General features: G+C 38.7%; 1 protein-coding gene across 7 annotated transcripts in view; it reads left to right on the plus strand.

Annotated features, from left to right (window-relative positions):
• LOC112658709 (sine oculis binding protein homolog) overlaps positions 1 to 22380 on the plus strand; it is a 162624-nt gene that overhangs the window by 13459 nt on the left and 126785 nt on the right. For all 7 annotated transcript variants that reach the window (XM_049092434.1, XM_049092437.1, XM_035697997.2 and 4 more), the window contains exons 2-3: positions 732 to 870; positions 2680 to 2865. In XM_049092434.1, coding sequence (XP_048948391.1) covers positions 732 to 870; positions 2680 to 2865 — 325 coding nt within the window. The remainder of the gene's footprint in view (positions 1 to 731; positions 871 to 2679; positions 2866 to 22380) is intronic.

Genomic DNA, 22380 nt, shown 5'->3' on the forward strand with positions numbered 1-22380 from the left:
CAGAAGCAGGCTCCCTGCGAGGAGTCTGATGTGGGACTCGATCCCAGAACCCAGGGATCATGCCCTGAGCCAAAGGCAGATGCTCAACCACTGAGCCACCCAGGTGCCCTAGTGACCTTTGATTTTTATGGAGAAAGAATCTGTCACTAGTGAAATTTGTAAAGCAAATTATGCATTGATTTTTAAAGTATACACTTGCAAAAGGGAAAATTAAAAAGGGAAACCCTTGTAGCCTTGACAACTGAGAAATTATTTATTTGCTGAGATTTTGCTTTATCTGAGATAAGAGTCATGTTAAAACAACAATACCTGAATCAGAAAGCAATTCTAATTTAGATTAATCGGAAACACAAAAGGGTCGATTGTTTTCATTTTCAAAATATTTTCTTAGCTGCTTTTGTGCTTTACCTTTCAATATTTTTGTGCTAGTGTGGGATATAGACTTTGCAGTGTTCTGAAATATGACTTCCTGTTTGTAAGCAAACCTGACAAATATCTTTTCTTCTTATTATCTTTAAATTGCAAATGTCGAAGACCTGTCATAATTGGATGCGTCATCCTGAGATTTAAATGCATTACAGTTTTTGAACGTGATTTGAAAAATGAACACGGCTCTAGGGGAGGTGGGGTAGGTCTGGCAGTAAATGGGTAGTGCAAATAAAATTCGATTTATGCATTCTTTTCAAATAGTTATTGATTACATAAAAAAGAAGCCTATGCTTCTCTTTCAGAACTTTGCAGAAAACACTATGAATGAACTCCTTGGCTGGTATGGCTATGATAAGGTTGAATTGAAAGATGGTGAAGATATTGAATTCAGGAGCTACCCTACAGATGGAGAGAGCCGCCAGCACATTTCTGTTCTCAAAGGTAATGACATTTAATGTCCCTTTGTTCATGCAAAGAAGGATTAACTATCTCAACCTGCCAGAATTGAGTTGCTTTGGGGCTCATTTTGTTGATTATGCCAATGGTTGATTTAAATGTACATCCCCAGTAGTGCTTTCCCATAGGCAGAATTCCACGGAATATAAGAGCACAACATAAAACAAAAATAGACACAGCTTAATCTCTTTCCAGCAATGGGAGAGCTAGCTAGCAAGGGCTAGGGACCTTAGGGGTTACGGTCCTACCCACAGATTTATAGAAAGGGACAGTGTTTGCCAAGGTCTTCTCCTCGTTTCCTGGAGTCTTTGACACATTAGTTGTTGGGGACTGGTGCATTCTATTAAGTGAAACACTGGGTTTGGATTTTTAGACTGTAAAAGAGAATTGTGATTAGTTTGGTAATCCCCCCTTCCTCCTTTTTTGGTGGGAATTCTAAAGGAAAGCCCTATTTCTGTTTTGTGTTCAAAGTCCCTCCTGCCCCCCAGCCTTAGGTAAGGGTAGGAGGAGTAAGGGACTAGTGCATGATTGGATCCTACATTATTTTATAAGAATTTTCATCAGAGTCCAGCTAAAGAGTAGAAATTAGAGACTTGACAAAGTGGAATTAACACTGATTCTATCAGCAAAGAGCAGTGTCAGATATCTCATGAGGGAAGCCTAGAACCATTGGTGGGTGTTGATATGGATTCTGAGTTTATGAACCTAAATTTGGAGAGTTTGTTCGTCAAAGAAAAAGAGTATTGTAAAGAAGCAATCCATTTGGCGAACTTCAGTAAAATGGTAAAATTCATTGTGCATTGTCATTGGCAATTTGATGAGTATTTGCACTGCATTCAAAATCTGTTGGCATAAACTACCCGCTTGTGCATTTTATTCCCAGTCTCTAAGATAGTGCCTTTCCTTCTTTTATGCCAAGCAACAAAATGTAAATGAGCTGTCCTTCAGGCCTGTGGAATTGAACGTACGTGACAAATTTCATGTTAAGCCCTCTATGAAATTGTACACATCATGTTACAGAGATAGTATCATCAGTTTCATTGTAAATGAAAAATGCAAGTCATGAGTTTATATTCTATAAACTAATAGCTCGTATAATACTTGGTCTAGGTAATAATCTTTGCCTCTGGGGAACATGGAGAGAGTGCCAGGATATGCTACTAGAGGGAAAAAGTTGTTTTCCATGGTTGAATTTTTTTTTTAAGTGATTCACATGCAAGGATAAAATTCACAAAGTTCCTATCATTGTAAGTTTTCTTTATTTCCATTTTTGTTAATATTTAATGGATATTAATGGGTTAATTTAAGGAGTTTACCCTGTGGAACGAAGTTTTCTTTCTAATAATCTGCTTCTTTCTCATTGGTTCTTTTGATTATATTATGACCAAACTTTTTAATACAGTGGGACCTAGTTATAGGGCTGGAGAGGCATGCTTTTAGCTCCCCCCCTGCCTTGTAGCCAGAGGGTGATGCCTGTGCTATATATCACTTTGTACACGGAAAAGGTTAATTGCCTCTCAATTTTCTATGGGCTTTCACAGTGCTAAGATTCATCACCATGATACAATTGAGATGTTAGCTATATAGTGGAACAAATTATAAAGGAGCCCACTGGAAATTTATGGTAACAAGACTGGAAAGGTCCAGGATGGTCTGTGGAGTTCTGGTAAAGTGTTTTAAGATTTGCAAGGAAAAATTTGTTTTGTTACATAGCCGTTTTACTTGAGAAAATGTGGTCTTGAGGAAATCAAGTCCTTTTGTAGTATTGAATGTGATTTTTTTTTTCTTTTACAGAAAATTCTTTGCCAAAACCAAAATTACCTGAGGACAGTGTTATCTCACCATACAATATAAGCACAGGCTATTCAGGGCTTGCCACAGGAAATGGACTCAGTGACTCACCTGCAGGGTCCAAGGATCATGGCAATGTGCCCATTATAGTACCTTTAATTCCTCCACCTTTCATAAAGCCACCAGCAGGTAAGTCGCTACTGGGGTTTCCAATGAGAACTATTCATAGAAAGTTGTAATTATCTTATAAAGAATTATTAAATGTTCAAGTTAACTTTGGAAAAGACTGTTTTAGGAACTTTGTAGACAAGAGATGTTAGTGCATGTGTTATTTAAAGTAGTATTACTCTGTCAGGCAGACTTAGGCAAAGTCTCCAATCTACTTCCAACTGAATGAATTTTTCCTACCACTGCCTACAAAAAAAGTTATTTTCCTTCTCTGAAATCGTATGTTAAGAATTTTTTTTTTAAATGAAATAATTTTATATGGCAACAGATTGAACTGTGTGGCGGTGTTGTGAGGGCCAGGTCTCCTGAGCGGGCTGCCCTTCTTAGAAATAACCTAGATTATCCACCTCTACCACAGAGTTCTTTCTAATTCCTGGAAAACTCTCTTTGAGAGCTTTAAAGAAAAATGGATGTCTGAATTTCACTTGCATGCAAATGTAATCAGTTCTTTAATATTTCCAGAAAATCAGATGGCAGTGTATGAAGCTGGTTGGCAGTGGGCTGAGCATAATGTGATAGTGTGAGCTAGGGTATAGCTGTGTTCCATACAGAGAAAGAAGTTCAATAATATTGTACCTGGCTTGCTATGAAGTGTTGGAATTATGCAAGAATGCTTCATTGCTACACTGGTTATTTTTCTGTATGTTGAGTTGAACAATGATAAACAGTGAGTTTTGATGGCAATACTTACTATAACTTACCAAAGGGAATGTTTCTATTTTTGGTGAGGGGAGGTAGGTGTGTGGTTATGTTTCCATAACCAGCGAAGTTATTTGTAGATGTCAATTCCTGGGCTTATGCTATAGATATATTTACACCATATCTTAAGTGTTACTAACATTTTTCTTCATAGTATGGGTACATTCTCTTGCTCAACCTACTGCATTTTAGTAGTACAAGCATCCTTTTGTCTTGAGGTCCTCAGATATGTCGTTAAAATCCATTTACCATCAAAATCACTTGAAATTATGTTTGTCTGCTAATTACTAATATAATTTGTGTATCACATAAAGTTTGCCTTTTTAATGCCCCTGTTCTCCTTTGGTTGATTGTCTTGTGATGCAGAGGGACCCAGATGTATCTTCCAAGGGCCATAGGCATACTTTGCATAGGCCACTGGGAAGAGGAAGGTGACTAATTTTGTAAATGTAGGGTTCATACTCTAATGTGTGTCCAGTGGCTTGGGTGAGTGGTGATGATAAAGGGGATTGTTAAGGTAGTAAGTCTAAGTGGAAAGAACATTGGCTTCAGATTTAGACAGATTTAGATTGGGCTCAAATCTAGGCTTTGTCACTTACAAAGTGCTGTGAACATGGATACGTTATATAAGCTCTCTTCTCAGTTTCTCCATCTGTAAAAGGGATCACAATTCCATCTTATGGGATTGCTGTGGCCATGAGATGAGAAAATATATGTAAAGCACCTAGCTTAGTGCCTCCCACACTAAAGCCATTCAGTAAACACCATGCCTCATTTTTTTTCCAGTCCTTAGTATGCCCTAGAATTATCATGCACATAATTTGTGCATAAAAAGGTGTGCATCCAAATGCAAATTCCCCTCTAAGATTTATTTGAGCAAAGCAAACAGCTTTAGAAATTAGCATAGCTGAGGCTAACATGAGTTTGGCATGCCAAAAAACCTGCCCTGGAGTTTCCTGCTGAGCCAGCCACGTGGAATTCAAGCACACAGCTCCCATTTAACTCTAATTCCACATCAGATCAGGAAATAAATATGCAAAGGAATACAGGCCAAAAATTGAGCTTTGGAAGTCTTAGACATAGGAACTTGGAGGAATTAGAAGCCAGAGTAACCGAACACCAGTGGTTTTATGCTGTCTTTATGGAACTCCAAACACTCATCTGTTGAAAACAAAATGTAGGGAAGGACATATTTAATTTTCTGTATCTGCTCTAGACTTTGACTTTATGCTTCTCCAAGGTTCTATATGACAAGACAAAGATACAGAAAGGATCTCCAATTTCAGAAAGTTTTCTCCATTAATCCCTAAGCAGAAACACAGGAGAGATGAATTTTCATTTAGTCATATTAATTAATGTAGGAGTCTGCGAACTTTTCCTAAAAAGGGCCAGGTAGTAGTTTAGGCTTTTGGGCTGTGCTGTCTCCATCAGAACTACTGAATGCTGCTGTTGTCACAGGAAAGCAGCCATAGATAATACATAAACAAATGGGTGTGGCTATATTCTAATAAAACTTCATTTACAAAAAAGGCAGCAGGGACGGTTTGGCCCCAGGACTCTACGTTGCTGATTTTTGCACTAGGGTAAGATTGGCAAAGGTCGCATGATACTAGGAAGTTGCATAGAGTTTCTGAGAGTCAGGCCATGAGCTTTGCCAAGGTGCTCTGTGTAATATCATTAGGGACAGCAACATGGAAGAGAGTGAGGTCTTCAGGGTATGTGGAGACTTTGGACACAAGATAGGTGCTCCAATAACATTTGTTGAAAATTGAATGAATGGCTGATATTCAAATTCCTACCGCACATACATAAGACAGTAGGGGCCACTTTGTTGTTCACTGAGAAAATGCTAGCATCTTGGCAGGGTTAGTCCTAACCTGTCAGAGTTTGACTGTAGCTTTACTGACAGTGGTGTGAGTAATTATCCATGAATGAGAGGCCCATAGATTACCCCAAAACTTTCATCTAATTAATCATTTCAATTCCTCCTTTTGTTAAAACTTTTACCAGAGTTGTTATTCTGGGTAACTGAGTTGAGGCACATTATCTGTCAATTTTATAGCTATGAGTACGTTAACATGGCATTCTTGAGGGAAACTAGTAAATGATACAATGGCTAGAAGTAAAAGGCCCCTCGATACTTAGCCCCTGAATAATTTAGAACTGATTGTATCATACAACTGTCTACCTCTTGAAGTGGGGAAAATGGGGATCATATGTATCTATGAATTCCTGGAAAGAAAATAACTGTTAGCATTTAAGTTATTCCAGTTCTACTGTAAACTGGCTATGTGACAATGCCAATAATAATACCTTATGTTTGTATTAAATCCTTCATAGTTTATGAAGTGCATTCACATTCTTTATTTTATTTGATTGGATCTTCACAATAACCCTGGGAAATAGCATGCCCAGATATGGTTAGATGAAAAAACGGAAGGTCAGATAGGTTAAATGGCTTTTTCAAGGTCAGATGACTTCTAAGTACTTGAGCCAATACGAGTACCTGACTCCTGATTCAATATTCTTTTTAATATGAAGTTGGTTTTCCAGCATATTTGTACAAAATTTCCTTAGACTATATCGGAAGAGCCCTTATTAGTCTGCTACTTCAGATTCCCCAGTGACAGGGGATACAACGTGTTCCTGTAAAAGGTTATTTTTTTAAAGTCCACATCTTTTGGGACACTTGATGAGTTTTCTGAACCTGAGAATCTATGGTTCTGTGAACTGGGATGACCTAGTAGGAGTAAAACCCCAGCCTGGTTTTAAAATGTGTGCCATCATAAGGCAAGTTGCTTCTCCTCTGAGGTTCCAGAGCGCTCCATCTGGTTGGGCACTAGTTCCAGAGTATGTTTCATGTGCTTGGGCGGGCTCACCACTGGATCCCATCCACGTTTGGCAGCCAGTGGGCCCAGTGGAATACTTGTGATTGGGAACATGGTGACACCACACTTGCTTGGATTTCTACTCTCCTTTTGCACAGCTGCATACAGAAGTGTGGGTGTAGCTTATTTCTGGGCCTGGGGAATTGCTTTTCTGTTCCGCTCCCCCCCTTTTCTTCAGAGAAGGGGAGCTCCCTGTGCTTTGGTGATTACCACAAGCATTGTTCCTGCTCTGGCCACACATATTTGTGCACAATTTTGTCTGCTCTCCAAGGCTAAGCTGCCCTTCCCCCATCAGAGACAGAATTTGGCCCTTGGTGTAGGGTTTGTGACATCACAGTCGTTACTATGGTAATAGACTTGTTATAAACATGGGATAATAGCCCTGATTTTGCCTTTTTTTTTTTCCTCCAAGCAGTGAAGGGAATCACCATGATCTTTAAATAAGACTAGCAGACTTTTCTGCAGACCAGGAAGTGGACAGAATAAAGCTTTGCCAGATAGAGCCACCATTAAAAAAAATGTGAAAAGAATAAGAAAATAATAGAAAGTACTGACCAACTTTTTCTTTTTATGCAAACATTCCTTTATCCTTTTAGTTTGAATGAATAGGAAAGCCTTCTTCTTGGCTAATTTAAAAAAAATCACAGCATGAGCATAGTCTGAAGTAGCAGAATATATATCAGCAAGAGTTTTGAAAGATAACTCAGGTTAATTATATTGTAACCTTGCTGTAACTCTTCTTACATTAGAGATTTTAATATAGGTTCAGCCCTTCAGGACTTCATTCAGAGAGGGTTGTGCTAGTCAAGGACTTCCAGCGTGGATCGTAAAGGCCATGCCGTAGTGAGCCTCCATCAAAATACTTGTGCCTACCCTGCTCCTCCGCTAGTTTGCCTATGGAAGGAAAGCCATTCAAAATGGATTTTAAATACAGATTTTTTTTTTTAAACAAAGACTTTATATTGGTCTTCACTGCTTTACAAATGGAATAGCACTAAGCCTCACTGACCAGACCTCTGCAGTGGTTGCGCAGGCTTGCTTCTCCCTACCCTTGTCTCTCCTTCTGGTTAAAGTAGCCAGTTAGGACTTGAGCCAGGATTTTTATCTCCTAGTCTCCAACTGGCTGCATGACAATTTGCTCCTAAGAATTAAAAAAAAAAAAAATCAATGAAACTATTGGTGTAATTATTTTTGTTCATGAGGAAAAGATGAAATGCAGCAACTTTTCCTAGTGAAAGTTGCACGGAGCCTGGCTGCAGAAAACACTGTGCATCTAGGAAATGACATTTTAAATGAGTCTTCTTATTAGCCTTTCAGAGGCTTACAAATTGCCTATTACAGGTCCAGAATCCCTCTAAATCGCTGAATACTGTAAAATGAAATTAAATATACAAAAAGGAGGGAATTATGCATTTATGTGGCAGTTTTGAATAAAATGTTTTTTTTTTTTTTTGTTGTTGTTGTTGTTGTTTTTAACCTCAAGCGGTAAGTGGCCTTATTTTTATTCCCCACTACCCAAGGTGAAAGCTAGGGTCTGTCCCCACAGCATACACAGGTTTTTGTGGAGGGAAAGGAGATCAAGCTCATAAGAGCTTGATTCCCTGTGTGCAGGAACGTCTTGACTTTCTTTGAAAACAATGACCATTTCCTGTCTTCCAGGATGGTTTGCTTTGAGTGAGCTTTCCAAATTTGTGTTCAGTCATAGTCATGGAAATATGATATATTTTTTCAGGCAAATCTTAAAATTCTTAGGGGGTTATAAGAACTGGGCTCCAAGGAACCATTAGCTTAACTGAGAATATGGAAACATTCACGTGATCTGCTAAGCCCTATGTATATAGCAGAGCAACCCATAGTTAATAAGCATGTTACTTTTTGGCTCTTATAATTCTTATATGGAGTTGCACTTGCAGGGAAGTGGGAATCAGAATGTGGTTTGCATTATGATCATTATTTATTTTATCTGTTATTCAATATTCTTGGGGCTTGCATATGAATGATGTATTCCAAATAGCCACTGAGAAAACAGGATTTAATCAAAATTGCTCTGCCATTTATTTATTTGTCCAACTTTTAAAATATGATTATTAAATAAAATTACCCAGAGTTAATGGGATTTGGATGATTTACTATTTATGCAGCAGATATATTTCTCAAAAAAAAAAAAAAAAAAAAGATGTTCACCGAACCCTCAGATTTGGAGAATTTTCCAATTCACTTAGAACAAGGACAGGAGGAATTATGGTGAATGGCAGGAATAGGAATAGTTAATAATAGTAATGATATAATCTCATCATAGCTAATACTTTTTGAGCACTTATTATGGGCCAGACATTGTGCTAATAGATTATTATCTCATTTAATTTTCGGAACAACTCTGTGTGGATGCTATTATTAACCTTGTTTTACAGATGAGGAAACTGAGACCCAGAGCAACTTGCCTGAGGTCACACAGGTAATGAGTGGTAGGAGTGACATTTGAACTTAGGCATGTCTCCTTAACCCCTATTCATAGCCACTGGATTACCCAAAAACCTGTGTCAGTCAACTATGTGTTTACTGAATGTTTTTCACATTATGCTAGGTAAAAATATATATATCATCATCCCTGGCCACCAGGAACTTACAGTGTCCTCAGTATAATCAACACATCATTCCACTTTGACTTTGGAAGGAATTTTAGCAGCATTTGAAGGCTGCATGGTGGCAGTAGAAGGGTCGTGGAGTAGCAGAAGGTCCATAGGGAGATAGTCAGGAACTGTTATATTTACACAGTTGAAGAGAAATGGCATCTAAAACAACATAGGCCAGAAGATAGCTGTTTGGAATTCAAGGTGATTCACAAAAGATACAAAATGAAGTCTAAAAATATCACCTACTATGATATGGGCCCTGTTTTAACTTTCTTTGTAAAATTGAGGGTTCTTGAAAAGGTGAGAGTCACATTTCAGTATGTTCAGTCATTCTTTTTTTTTTTTTTTTTGTAGTAACCATCTGTCACCACACAAAATTATTACAGTATTATTGACTATAGTCCCAGTGTTGTACTTCTCATCCCCACACTGATTTATTTTATAGCTAGAAGTTTGTTCCTATTAATCCCCTTCACCTATTTTGTCCATTGCCTACTTCCCTCCCCTCTGGCAACTACCAGTTTGTTCTCTATCTTTTTGAGTCTGTTTCTTTTGCTGTTATTTGTTTGTTCATTTTTTTTTTTTTTAGATTCCACATGTAAGTGAAATAATTTGGTATTTATCTTTCTCTATCTGACTTATTGCACTTAGCATGATTCCCTCACGTTGTGAATGGCAATATTTCATTCTTTTTTATGGCTGAGTAATATTCCTGTGTATGTTCAAGCATTCTTAATGCCAAATCAAATGTGTGTGTGTTTTTAAAGATTTCTTTATTTGGTGGAAGGAGCAGAGGGAGAGGGAGAGAATGGATCTCAAGCAGACTCCCCACTGAGTGTAGAGCCCAATGTGGGGCTTGATCTTGTGACCCTGAGATCATGACCTGAGCTAAAATCAAGAGTCAGATACTTCACCAACTGAGCCACCAAGGCACCCCTCAAATGTGTGGTTTGAATGGTAGCATGATGTGGTAGAAACATTACCAGAGCAAGAATCAGGAAACCTGAGTTGTTAATGCCAGCTTTGCTATTTACTGGCCATGTAAATAAGTCACTTTGCTTCTCTGTGCCTCAGTTTCCTTGTCTTAATAATGATGTAATTAGCTTAGGTAATCTGTAATTACTCTACATTTATAAAGTCTTGATTTTGTGACTTGTATAGTGAATTTACCACCTGATTTTGTGATTTGAGAGTCTATTTTAATATGCCATAATATGTACTTGTTAGTTGATTGAACATATTTAAAGAAGACTCACTTATATGTGTAATTATGGCAGCCAAAAGTCTCATGGAAAATTTATGCCACTTAGACAACTATCAGTGATTGTTAATTTTTTATGTTGGAAGAGTGACTTGAAATAATAGATTTAAGTAGAAAAACTGGTAGAAAATAATGTGAAATGTGAGTAAACGAAAAGACTAGATCACCCATATGTCATTAGACCTAGTAATTTTGATGTTACACATAAGTAATGATCACTGGAAGTAATTCTCAGAATTTCTGCAAAAGAGAAGTCACATTATGTTCAGTTTAATTTATCAAAACAGGCACAAGAAGAAATAGAAAACTTGAGTAGTGCTACATCTATTAAAGTAATTAAACAAGTGCCTGGGTGGCTGAGTTGGTTGAATCTGACTCTTGATTTTGGCTTAGGTCACCATCTCAGGGGCCTGAGCTCAAGACCCACATTGGGCTCTGCACACAGTGTGGAGCCTGCTTGAGATTCTCTCTCCCTCTCCTCCTCCCCCTGCTCATGTGCTGTCTCTCAATAAATAAATAAGATCTTTTAAAAAAGAAATTAAATAGTTAAGTCCTTTCTACAAAAAAAGGATATAATCCTTTCTACAAAGAATATTCTAGACAGTGAAAGCTTCATTGGCAGGTTCTACCAAAAATTTAAGGAAAAAATAAAACTAAACATAGAGAAACTCTAATACAGAATAGAAAAAATAAAAATAAAAATAAAAATAAACACTTTCACTCATTTTATGATCCCAGCATGACTTTGATCCCATGACATGACAAGGGAATTAGAAGTAAAGAAAATGATAATTTAATGTGATTGAGTTACATTAAAATGGAAAACTTCTGTTCATCATGAACACTTATTAAAAACCCTCAAGGGATCCCTGGGTGGCGCAGTGGTTTGGCGCCTGCCTTTGGCCCAGGGCGCGATCCTGGAGACCCGGGATCGAATCCCACATCGGGCTCCCGGTGCATGGAGCCTGCTTCTCCCTCTGCCTGTGTCTCTGCCTCTCTCTCTCTCTATCATAAATAAAAATAAAAAAAAAATTAAAAAAAAAACCCTCAAAAAAAATCATACCAAACAAAATCCAGTGATGTATACAAAAGGATAATATATGATGTCTAATTTGGATTTTTTTCTAGGAATGCAAGGTTGATTTAAGTTTAAAAAATCATTCAATATAATTAACCACACTAACAGAATAAAATAAAACCTCATACTATATTCTCAATAGATGCAGAAACATAATTTGATAAAATTTAATACAATAATACAAACTCTTGGCAAAATAGGAACAGAATGGCGTTTCCTTAATATGACAAAAACTATCCACAAAGAATCTACAGCAAACATTGTACTTAATTGTGAAATACTGAAAGCTTACCTTGAGATCAGGAATGAGATAAAGATGACCACTGTCACCACTTCTATTTAATTTTGTACTAGAATTCATAGGTAATGTAATAAGGCAAGAAAAGGCAACAAAAAGTAAAAGTTTTGAAATGTAGAAATGGCATTTTGTTTATAACCACCCCTTCTCCATCAATGTACAGGTGAACTGTTATAATTAATGAGTACATTTATCAAGGTCTCTAAACATAGGCAATACCCCCAAATCCATTATATCTCTATATACTAGTCACAAATATATTTAAAAACCTTAAAAATATTATTTAAAATAGCATCAAGTCATCAAATACCCAGAGGAAAAAATCTAACAAAATATATGCAAGATTGTTATATAGGTAACTATAAATATTGCTGAGAGAGATAACAGAAGACCTAAATCAATGGAGGGACACACCATGTTTATGGATTGCAGACTAAATATTCTTAAAAATGCAAATTCTTCCTAAATTGATCTATATATTCAATTCTGATAAAAAATCCCAGCATAAAATTTTGTGGAAATTTAAAAGCAGCATCTTTAATTTACATGGAAATGCAAAGGGGCAAGAATAACCAGGAAAATCTTGAAGAAAAAAAAGGGAAGACTTCTACTACCAAATCTCAACAGTTATTGTAAGACTAGAATAATTAATAATTAAATAATTTTATATTATTAGTGTTAATTCTACTATTGCTATTATTCTTCTTTTGAACATACTTTAAATAAGCTAGATCTATGTTTGAGGCATAAGAGAGAAAAGAACACTTTGTGTTTCTCATGTCAATTCTCTTTTGGCTTAATTTTCTTTAAAGGACCTCTTCTGCAATTATGAAATACATTACCTTTTGGAAAAACGCATAAAATATAAGTGTATTTTTTCACAAATAATGATCCTTGTCCACTCACGACTTCCATTCAAGAGGTAATCACTTTTGTGGTAATCATTGCCTTATTTTTTTCTATAGTTTTAACACCCAAGGATGCTCCCCATTAGCAATATAGTTTATTACTGCCTATTTTGGGACTTCAGATAAATGAAATTATAGAAGCCAGCTTCCAAAATGGCCCTGGTCTCCTGGTAGTTTTTTCCTACATTGAATCAGGGCTGGTTTGTGTGACTGACTTGTGTGAGACTGTCATAAAAAGTTATTGCAGTTTTTGCCGAGTTCTCTCAGATTGTTCCATCTTGAAGGAGCATGAAGAAACTCAAGCAGCCCTATGAAGGGACTCATGTGGACAAGAACAGGGCCTCCCACCAACAGCCAGCACTAGCTTGCCAGCCATGTGGTTGAGCCACCTTAGAAGTGGGTCCCCCAGCCCAACTCAAGATGATTGCCGCCCCAAGAGACATTTTAGCTGTAACTTCATGAGATGATCTGAGCCAGAACTGCTCTAAACTATTCCCGAGTATCTGACTCACAGAACCCATGAGCAATAATAAATGATTTCTGTTGTACTATAAAAAGACAATGAAATAATGATAAAAAGATATACATATAAATCATTGAAGTGGAGTTCAGAAACAAATATAAACAGATTCTGGATTATGATAAATATATTAGCTTGGGTTACCATAACCAAATACCATGGCTTAAACAACCAAAATTTGTTTTCTCACAGTTCTGGAGAATGCAAGTCCAACATCAACATCATCAGGCTTGGTATCTGGTGAGACCTATCTGTGGGTTGTGGATGATTACCTTCTCTGTGTGTTCTCATGTGGCAGAGAGATAGCAAGCTCTCTGCCATCTCTTCTCAGAAGGATTTTAGTTCCATCAAACATCCCATCAAGACACTACCTCATGACCTCAAGGAATTATCTGGCTGAAATCTAACACTAATTAATTTTAAAAAGCTCTGTCTCCAAGTAATATCACATTAGGAGTTAGGACTTCAATATTAATTTTGGAGAGATAAACATTCAGTCTATAACAACAAAGATAACAAAGTAGGGCAGTGAGGAAAGGATAGTTTTGTCAGTAAATGTGGAAAAGAAAAGTATATTGATTATTTACTTCACACCATTCACAAAAACAAGTTCTAGCTGGATTGTCCATCAAAACATGTCAGAACAATAGGGTTTATAGAATTTATAAAAGAAAGCCTAGGAGAATGTATTTATGTTTTGAGTAGGCTAGTATTTCTTAAACTATATACTAAAAAGCACTAACCATAGAGAAAAAGATTGATTAAATAGATTTTATTAAAGATAAGAATTTCTGTTGTGTAAAAAACATCTTTCAATGGGGGCACCTGGATGGTGCGGTTGGGTAAGCCCCTGGTTTGATTTCAGCTCAGGTCTTGATCTCAAGGTTTCAACTCAGAGATGAAGCCCTGCATCAGGCTCTGTGCTTAGCATGGAGTCCACTTAGGACTCTCCTCCCTCTCTCTCTCCCCCTCTTCCTATACTCTCTTTATGTCTCTCTAGAATAATAAATAAAAAAATATTTAAAAAAATATCTTTCAAAAGAATGAAAGGTAAATCACTGATTAGGCTGATGTTTGTAATCCATGTCCCCCAGAAGACTTGTATTCATAATATATAAAGAACCTCTATAAATAAAAAAAAAACCTAATAGAAAATTGGGCAAAAAATATAAACAGACACTTCACCAAAGAAAATAACCTAGTGGCCTATTAACACATGAAAAGTTGTTCAATCTCATTAGTCATTAGGGAAATAAAATGTAAAAGCATCGTGAAATACCAGCACACAAACATTACAGCGACTAAAATGAAAAAGTCTGACAATACCAAGTATTGGGGAGGATATGGAGCAACTGGAACTCTCAAGCATTGCTGGTGATGGTATAAATTGGTATAACCACTCTTGAAAGCTGATTGCCAATATTTATTAATGCTGAGCATACACATATCCTATTATCCAGTAATTCCATCCTAGATATATTCTCAGCATAAATATATATATATATGCATGAGTGAAAGACATAGAGAAGAATCTTCATAGTAGCATTTATTCATAATAGGTAAAAACTGGAAACAATCCAAATGATCATCAACAGTAATTAACATGGTTTCTTGGTATTCCTTGGGTGGGCTTGGATGGGTGAGTATGAATCTTGAAGTTGAACGTGAAATTGAATGTATATCATCTATGTGCATTATTGAGTGGAAAAAATCCTTGTCTCAAAAAATATTGAGCCCTTGACTTGGAGACCTAGATTTTGAAAGAAAAAAAAATTAAATTTTAACTCCTCCCGATTTAAACAAAAAAGCCCTAAAATACAATTTTAGCATTTCCCCTCCCCTCTATATCTAGTCTGTTCATAGACTATTCAGAGTCAGCTATTTAAATCAACTATTTAAAATCTCATCATTCGTTATTATTAAGGCATTATCTGTTTATGTGAACTATATCACAACGAGACCTGCAAGTTAAGTTACAGGTGTAAGACATAAATATCTCTCATAGTGGCCTACTTGAGAGCAGCTTTTGATATGATGTAAGTAGAGAGAAATGAAGGGGTACTGGGGAAGTGACAGAAGTAGGATATTCAATACTTTACACCAGTGGTTGCTTTGCCTCCCACGGGACATTTGGCAATATCTGGAGATATTTTGGTTGCCACAACTGGTAGAGAAAGCAAGTTACTGGCATACAAGGAGTAGAGGCCAGCCATGCTGCTAACCATCCTACTATGCATGGGACAGCCCCACAACAAGGAATTATCTGGCTGAATTAATTGTGCCATGGTTGAGAAAGCAGGCTCAATAGTGGTGACAGCTGTAGGTATGGGACACCTCTTGTGCACCTCTCTGGATCCCCTTGGCCCCACCTCTTAATCCAGTGATTGCTGTGGTACTTTGACAGCTTAGCCATGTGCATTCTGAAAAGGCCTTGCCTGACGCTTATGGCATATGTCTGTAGCTACTTGCTGTGGGGCTTCTCTGACATTCAGCATGGGCATCATGTAAATCCTTTTGGACTTATACATGTGCAAACCAGAAGTATAGGGGAATTAACACACTGGGTCAGTGGGATATGAGAGTTTAAACTCTTCCTTCTTTTGTCCCCTGGGTGAATAACTATGAAGTGTATTTCATAAACTCCAGAGAATATTTTTTATGGTTGCACACCACTTTCCCCTAGTAACACATCATTATATTGGCTCTCCTTCGTCCCTAGGTTCTTTTCCTGTGCCTCTCATTCTTCTTGGAATCACCTGCCCAGTAAACCACCTGTATGCAAATCTTTGTCTCAGAGTCTGTTTTCTGGCAAACTTGTGATAAAATATCATGTATGTGGAGGTCCATAGTGAAAGATCAGGCATTAATGAAAAAGAATATAAAAAGTTAACATTTTTATGGACATTCGTGTTTTTCCCCTTAAAGTGAAGCGTAAATATATAATAAAGAAGTAAAAAAAAAAAAGGGGATACCAGATTCATGGTGGTGCAAAATTGGAGAGCTCAGAAAGGGTCACTTCTAAAACTGTCCCATCAGTTAAAGAATTTTATAAGACTCTTCTGGTAATGGCAAGGGACAGCAGTGGTGGCCATACAGAAGGATAAAAAGGGAAAAAATTAAGTCAGGACTGTAAGAAAAAAGAGAAAGGAGAAAGAATATCCTCTGGCTGTACTCCTTTATAGCCAGAATCTTGTTATTTTGACAGATTTAGAATTTGAGAATTTTAGTTAGAAGGGACCTCAGAGATGATCTAGTTAAATTCCTTCTTTTATAGATGAGGAAATGAGGCTGGCAAGCCTAACCAACCTTCTCAAGGTCATTGAATTGCATTAATGGCAGACCCAGGGCCAGAACTCACTTCTGAGCAGGGGACAACATCTTAACATGAGTTCTAAGCCACATACCTCTGATCCCTGACACAGCCTGGAACTAGGGGTATGACCTAGATAGGATTCCAGAAAACCCTGCCCTAGGTCACCAAGGAGCTAAGATGCTAACAGGAAATAAGGAAATGTCAGCTGTATTTTTCCTTGCTTGTAGAGGATGACTGTGTTTCTGGGATTAGCCTAGACCTGACTGAACTGTTTGCTATTAGTTATTTGAAGGTATAAATAAAGTTTGGTTAAGAGAGAAGTGATGGTGAAGTTGGTAATTCTTGTTATTCTAGGGACATTCCCAATGCTGACTTCTCAAAGTTTCTGTTAAGTTGTGAAGACTTAGTTCATGGACTTGGCCAAGGCCAGTGGAAATAACGATCACATTCTGTTTTGGGGCTTTTCACTGGTGTTTCCCACTAAAGCAACTTTGTTCTGAGTGATTACCGAAGATGGTATCCTTGGCTTCCTCTCCTAACCCCACCCCCACCCCCACCCCACCCCCGCCTTGGGCATCCAACAACCCAAGGTGCACCTGGTAAGGATTCTGCTTTTTTTGCTCCTTGTGCTGAGGTTCAAAGTCAGGCATTTCATTCTAGTGAACCAGAGCCTGTCTTAACTGGCTCTCAATCTGCTGGAGGAGACAGACATTAAACAGAAGTCTCAATACAGTCTGGTGATGATCAAGTTCAGAGTGTTGTGTGATCTGACCAGATTTGGGGTCAAGGAAGGCTCTCCTAGGATGAGATTGAAGGTAAGATAATGGAGGGGCAGTAGGACTGAATTCGTCAAGGATTTTAGGTTGTGAGTGAGGAAGCAGCGCATGCAAAGGCTCAAGAGTAGAGAGAGAACTTCAAGGAAAGTAAAGCAAGCGAGTTCCCAGAGAGTGGACAAACTGAGAGGCTGATTTGGTCATTGAGGTCATGCTGAGGAGTTCCAACTCCTTCTTGAGGGCAGCAGAGGCCACTGGAAGGTGCTGAGCAGATGAGAGCAGTGATCAGATTTGTGTTTCAGAGGACTTTCTCATATCCAGAGTGGAGGGAATGAACTGAACAGGAACGAGACAGAAAGCCTCCTGTAGTATGGGCAAGAGGTATTGGTGGCTTCACTGGAAGGGGCAGAGGAAAACTCCCATGAAGTTGGACACCTAGAACAGTGTCTGGTACATAATTAGATTTGGTAAATATTTATTTATTGAATGAATGCATTCGTGCATGAATTGAATGAATGTGGGTATATTGTAAAAATATTTAGGAGGACCTGGTGAATAATCAGAATGTGGGAGGTGGGAAGGAGGAAAGAAGCAGGAAGGATGCTAGATTTCTGCTAGCATGTAACTGCATGGATGGTAAGGGGCAGAAAGCGGGGGTCGGGGGAGCATACACAGGAAAGGGAGAGCTTATAGGTAGGGGTGTGTATGCAGCTTTGGACATGATGGGTTTAGATGCTGAGATGCAGTTGGAAATGATATCTCAGGAGAGGTGGCTATGTTGATTTGAAAATCTTCACCTCATGGATGGTAACTGTAGTCACAGGAGTTCATAGCTGATATGGCCCAAAGGGAGTACGTAGAGAGAAGAGAAGACTCTGAAAGATTTCCACTTGGTGTGGCTTCCTCCACCTTTCCTATAGCTGGGCTCCTTTGGTGTGTGATGTCTCAGAACGTTCCTGAGTGGAGATCCTCGGGGGACCCCTTCAGAGCATCCCTCAACCATTCATTACTCTCATTCAAGAATCTCAATGAATAGTTCGAGATGGGAAGGTGAAGAGGGAAGTAAATCGTTGACAGTGTTCCAGCAGGTTTACCTTGGTTCTCTTAACAGATTGAAGTGAAGTTCTTCCTACTTTTCAATGTACTGACTTGAATTTCAACCTGCTCTTCAACCTACAGCACTCAGGTGTCCCTTCCCCTAGTCTCTAACCTGTCAATTCACCTCCCCTAGGATGGGACTCCCCGCATGGTATCCTGCTTGCCTGGACTGCCCCAAATGCCAAGGAGGTGGGACTTGGCCTGCTAGTCAGTCATGATGGACCGGCTGCTTATGCTCCCCCCCAGTGGGGTTTATATCCCTCTCCGTGGTCACCAAGAATACCTGGCTCCTGTGACCTCTGAGTGGTGACAGAGCTGTGGGAGCAGCCCTGGCTTTTCTGTGGTCCTTTTCTATTGCACCTTGACATTTTGTGCTGGGGACAGCCATAGGAAGCTCCTTGAGGACTGGAATCTTATCTTTTGTGTTCACTAGTGTATTTCCAGCTTCTAGTACAGTACCTGGCACAGAGTTGAGTAAATAAATGAATCCTTTGTCTACAATTAAAGTTTCCCCTCTGGGGAGCTTTGTCAACCACTGTGGGGCCCATTAATTGTAATTAATGGGACAGTCAGATTTCAGAAGGGGAAATGAGCCCTTCAGATAAATAGGAGGTGCTGGGAATGCTTGTCTTGCTCTGGCATCCTATGTAAAGCCGCTTGACCCATTAGTCACAAAATGCTGCTATTTGTATTTCTTTGGAGAGGATGCCTCTCCATGCAGGGTAGGGGTTTGGAATTTCTTTTCCAGCAGTGGTGGATTTGCTGGTGCACACTCTTTAACCTTGCTTCCTAAACACGTGCATCTGTTGGCTAGATGCTGGGGCTCAGGGAGTGGACTTCAGCTATGTAGGAGAGAGGTCCAGCGGAGAGCAAACGCATGATTGCAGTCTCGTTGTCCTAGGGCATCTGGATTGATCACAGAGTTAGATCCTGGGCTCAAGAATGGAGGACACGATTTTACTTGAGCTCCTTACCCATGGCAACCACCTGGTAAACATGAATTATTCAGTGTGTTAAGATCAATATTACTCTCCCATTGCCGTATTATTCATTTCTGCTTTTATTATTATTATTATTTTTTCTGGAGGACTTTGCAGGAAAAGTGTTGTCTTCTCTTTATTAGATGCATGGAGCAGACACCACAGGACTTTGTGGACCATGGATGTCTTTGTTTAGCCTGGTTGTGTTTTATTGAGGACTAGAAGGTGTGGGTCAGCACACCTAGCACTGGCCACATGGCTGTAGGCCTTGTCTTTCTGCCCAGTTCAGACAAAGCTCCTGGCAGTGGAGGACCCGATTCTGGGCAAAAGAGAAACTTGCCTGATAATGAATGACCCACGTGGAAATGCTCATGCTTCAGTGCCAATGTAGGGCAGTAGAGCAGCACATCCCAGGGAGACTTCCTTAGAAGCCCAGTCTTGTGGATTCTCTGTGTGTGGTCAGATTGGTGAAAGATAGCACATTCTATCTCCTTTTAGGATTCCTACTTATACATTGGTAGAACCCAACAGGCTTACGGTAAAGGATCTATTATTTAACTTTGTTTAGCCCAGTGTTTTCATACGTACTTGACCATGGTAGCCTTTTAAAAAATAACACCCATTTAAGTATCTCCTGGGATTAGTGGAATATGTTTTGGGAAATGTCACTCTTAAGTCCTACCACCTTCCTTTCTTATTCTACTCTCTTAGGGTAAGGATGTAGGGAAAACAGACTCTCCACAGTGAGTACTGAGACATGGAGGTGAGATTGTCCAGGAGACTAACAAGGATTCCCTTCACTGGCAAATCAGGGAAATTGTAGGGGGATATTCATATTAATATTGAGGAGCTGTAGACATGTGTGCTTAGTAGTGTCTCATTAAAGACTCCAGATTCAGGATGGTATTCAAGAGAGAACTACTATTTTGTTAAAGTCACAAAATGGGATCTCTCATTTTATTTTCCTTTTTTGTTTGAATGTTGGGAAAATATGTGAAGAAGGGACACTGATAGGAAAGCAAATTCACAGTTTGAATTTTACTATACAGTCCATTTTCTCAAAGAACTCTTTGGACTTTTCCCTGGTCTTCTTTGAAACACAGGGAGATGAATTGGTGAAGGCAATTGGCTATAGTCTTCTTTTCATTTCTATCATTGCTTCATAGGTTCTGAGCGTCACTTCCTTCCCTCTGTTTCCATCTGTCTGTCCATCCATCCGTCTGTTTATTCAACATAGTTTAAGCATGGCTACGTGCTAGGCACTGAAGACATGAAGGCAAAAGAGACATGGAACCTGCTCTCTTGTTGCTTACTGAGTCTCCTTGCCACAGAAGGAGATTCCAGTCTTTCTGAATTCCAATCCCCCCTGCTGGAGTAACATTGTTCAGCACATCTCTGATCCTGTCATGCTCTACTAAGAGACATTCAGGAGATCCCCATTACCTGTGGAATAAGGATAAGCCTGTTCCATCATCTTGCTAAACATCCTTCAAGGGATTCCTTGTTCAGGCCCGACTGGCCCCAGTCTGATCTGCTTTTCTCTTCTTGCAATAATCTTGGTTAATGGGGGGCAACTTCAGGACTCATTGGTATCCCTGAGCCCCACTCCCTGGTGCCTGCTTTCCTTCTGTCCTTTCTCTCCTTTTCTTGAACTTTCTCCCCCTCTAGATCTTTCAGGACCCCACTCAAAAGCTGTGCTTTCTGGTCTCTAGCAGATTTTTGAACTTCTCTCTTACCACATTCTGTTTGTCATATAATGAGTCACATGCTTTTTTTTCCTGTGTTTGGGAGCAGGGCCATGTCTTTTTCAACTGAGCATTCTTGACCAGTTGCCTAGTGTAGAGACCTGCATGTAGATGTTTAATTCATTCTGGAGTCACGTCTTTTACATAGGTACAAACACACACACACACACACACCCACACGTGCGCATATATATGTATTATATGTATTTTTTTTTAAATTTCTATTTATTTTATGATAGTCAGAGAGAGAGAGAGAGAGAGAGGCAGAGACACAGGCAGAGGGAGAAGCAGGCTCCATGCACCGGGAGCCCGATGTGGGACTCGATCCTGGGTCTCCAGGATCGCGCCCTGGGCCAAAGGCAGGCGCCAAACCGCTGCACCACCCAGGGATCCCGTATTATATGTATATATACAAAATTAGAAATGGGCTAGAAAAGTTCCATTAGAATATTAAAACTAATTTAAATTCTATAATTTTACTGTCATTTTATGCAATATGTGCTCATTCTTTTCACCTACTGGAACCAAATTTTAGTTTTTGTATAGAGATTTCAATTTTATTTTGAGGTTAAGTGCTGCTCTATTTAGATGGGTGTGGACCATGTAAATTCTTGAAATCACTTCATCCAAAAACATAAAAAAAAATACATACATTCCTGAAATTACTTCAAATGACTTCATTTCCAAAAGAAAAAATAGGAATAATTTTCAGTGCTATGAAGAATCGTAGTTGTATGGAAGCTCTATCATTTCATTGTACCTATCCTCTTAGTGCAATAAAATTTTATTAATTCAGACTTCAGACTCTATTATTTGGCAATTTTTGATAGTTCAGTTACCAAGGTGGCAGAAATTTTCAGTTGTTACTATGATACTTTTTAAAAGAGCAAACTTCTCAGGCACTTAGGAAGATCCACCCATGTGTAGCTAGTTGATGTAATAATTACAAAGAATTCCCATCTATTAATTATAGAATATCTGGCAGTACAGTGATATATTTGGCAACACCTTGTCAACTATTAATTCAAGTTAAGTAATTTTTAAAAAGAATAACTGTAAGTGAAGCTTTTATTAAATGTAATGGCTTTCCTCTTAAATAGTCTGAGTTAGTAAAATTTAACCAATTAACTGGGTTGTTCTTTGTACTCAAAGATAGTGGTTCTGCCGATGTCATCCATGGGAGAGGGGATGTGACTGAAGAAACTGGAGTCTGGTCGTCCGGGCCTCTCTAGACTGCATATAGCTGACACTTTTCTCTTCTTACTCTATTTGCCATTGATCC

Source organism: Canis lupus, chromosome 12 (assembly GCF_003254725.2).
Source record: "Canis lupus dingo isolate Sandy chromosome 12, ASM325472v2, whole genome shotgun sequence".
In the NCBI taxonomy this organism is placed as follows: domain Eukaryota; kingdom Metazoa; phylum Chordata; class Mammalia; order Carnivora; family Canidae; genus Canis; species Canis lupus.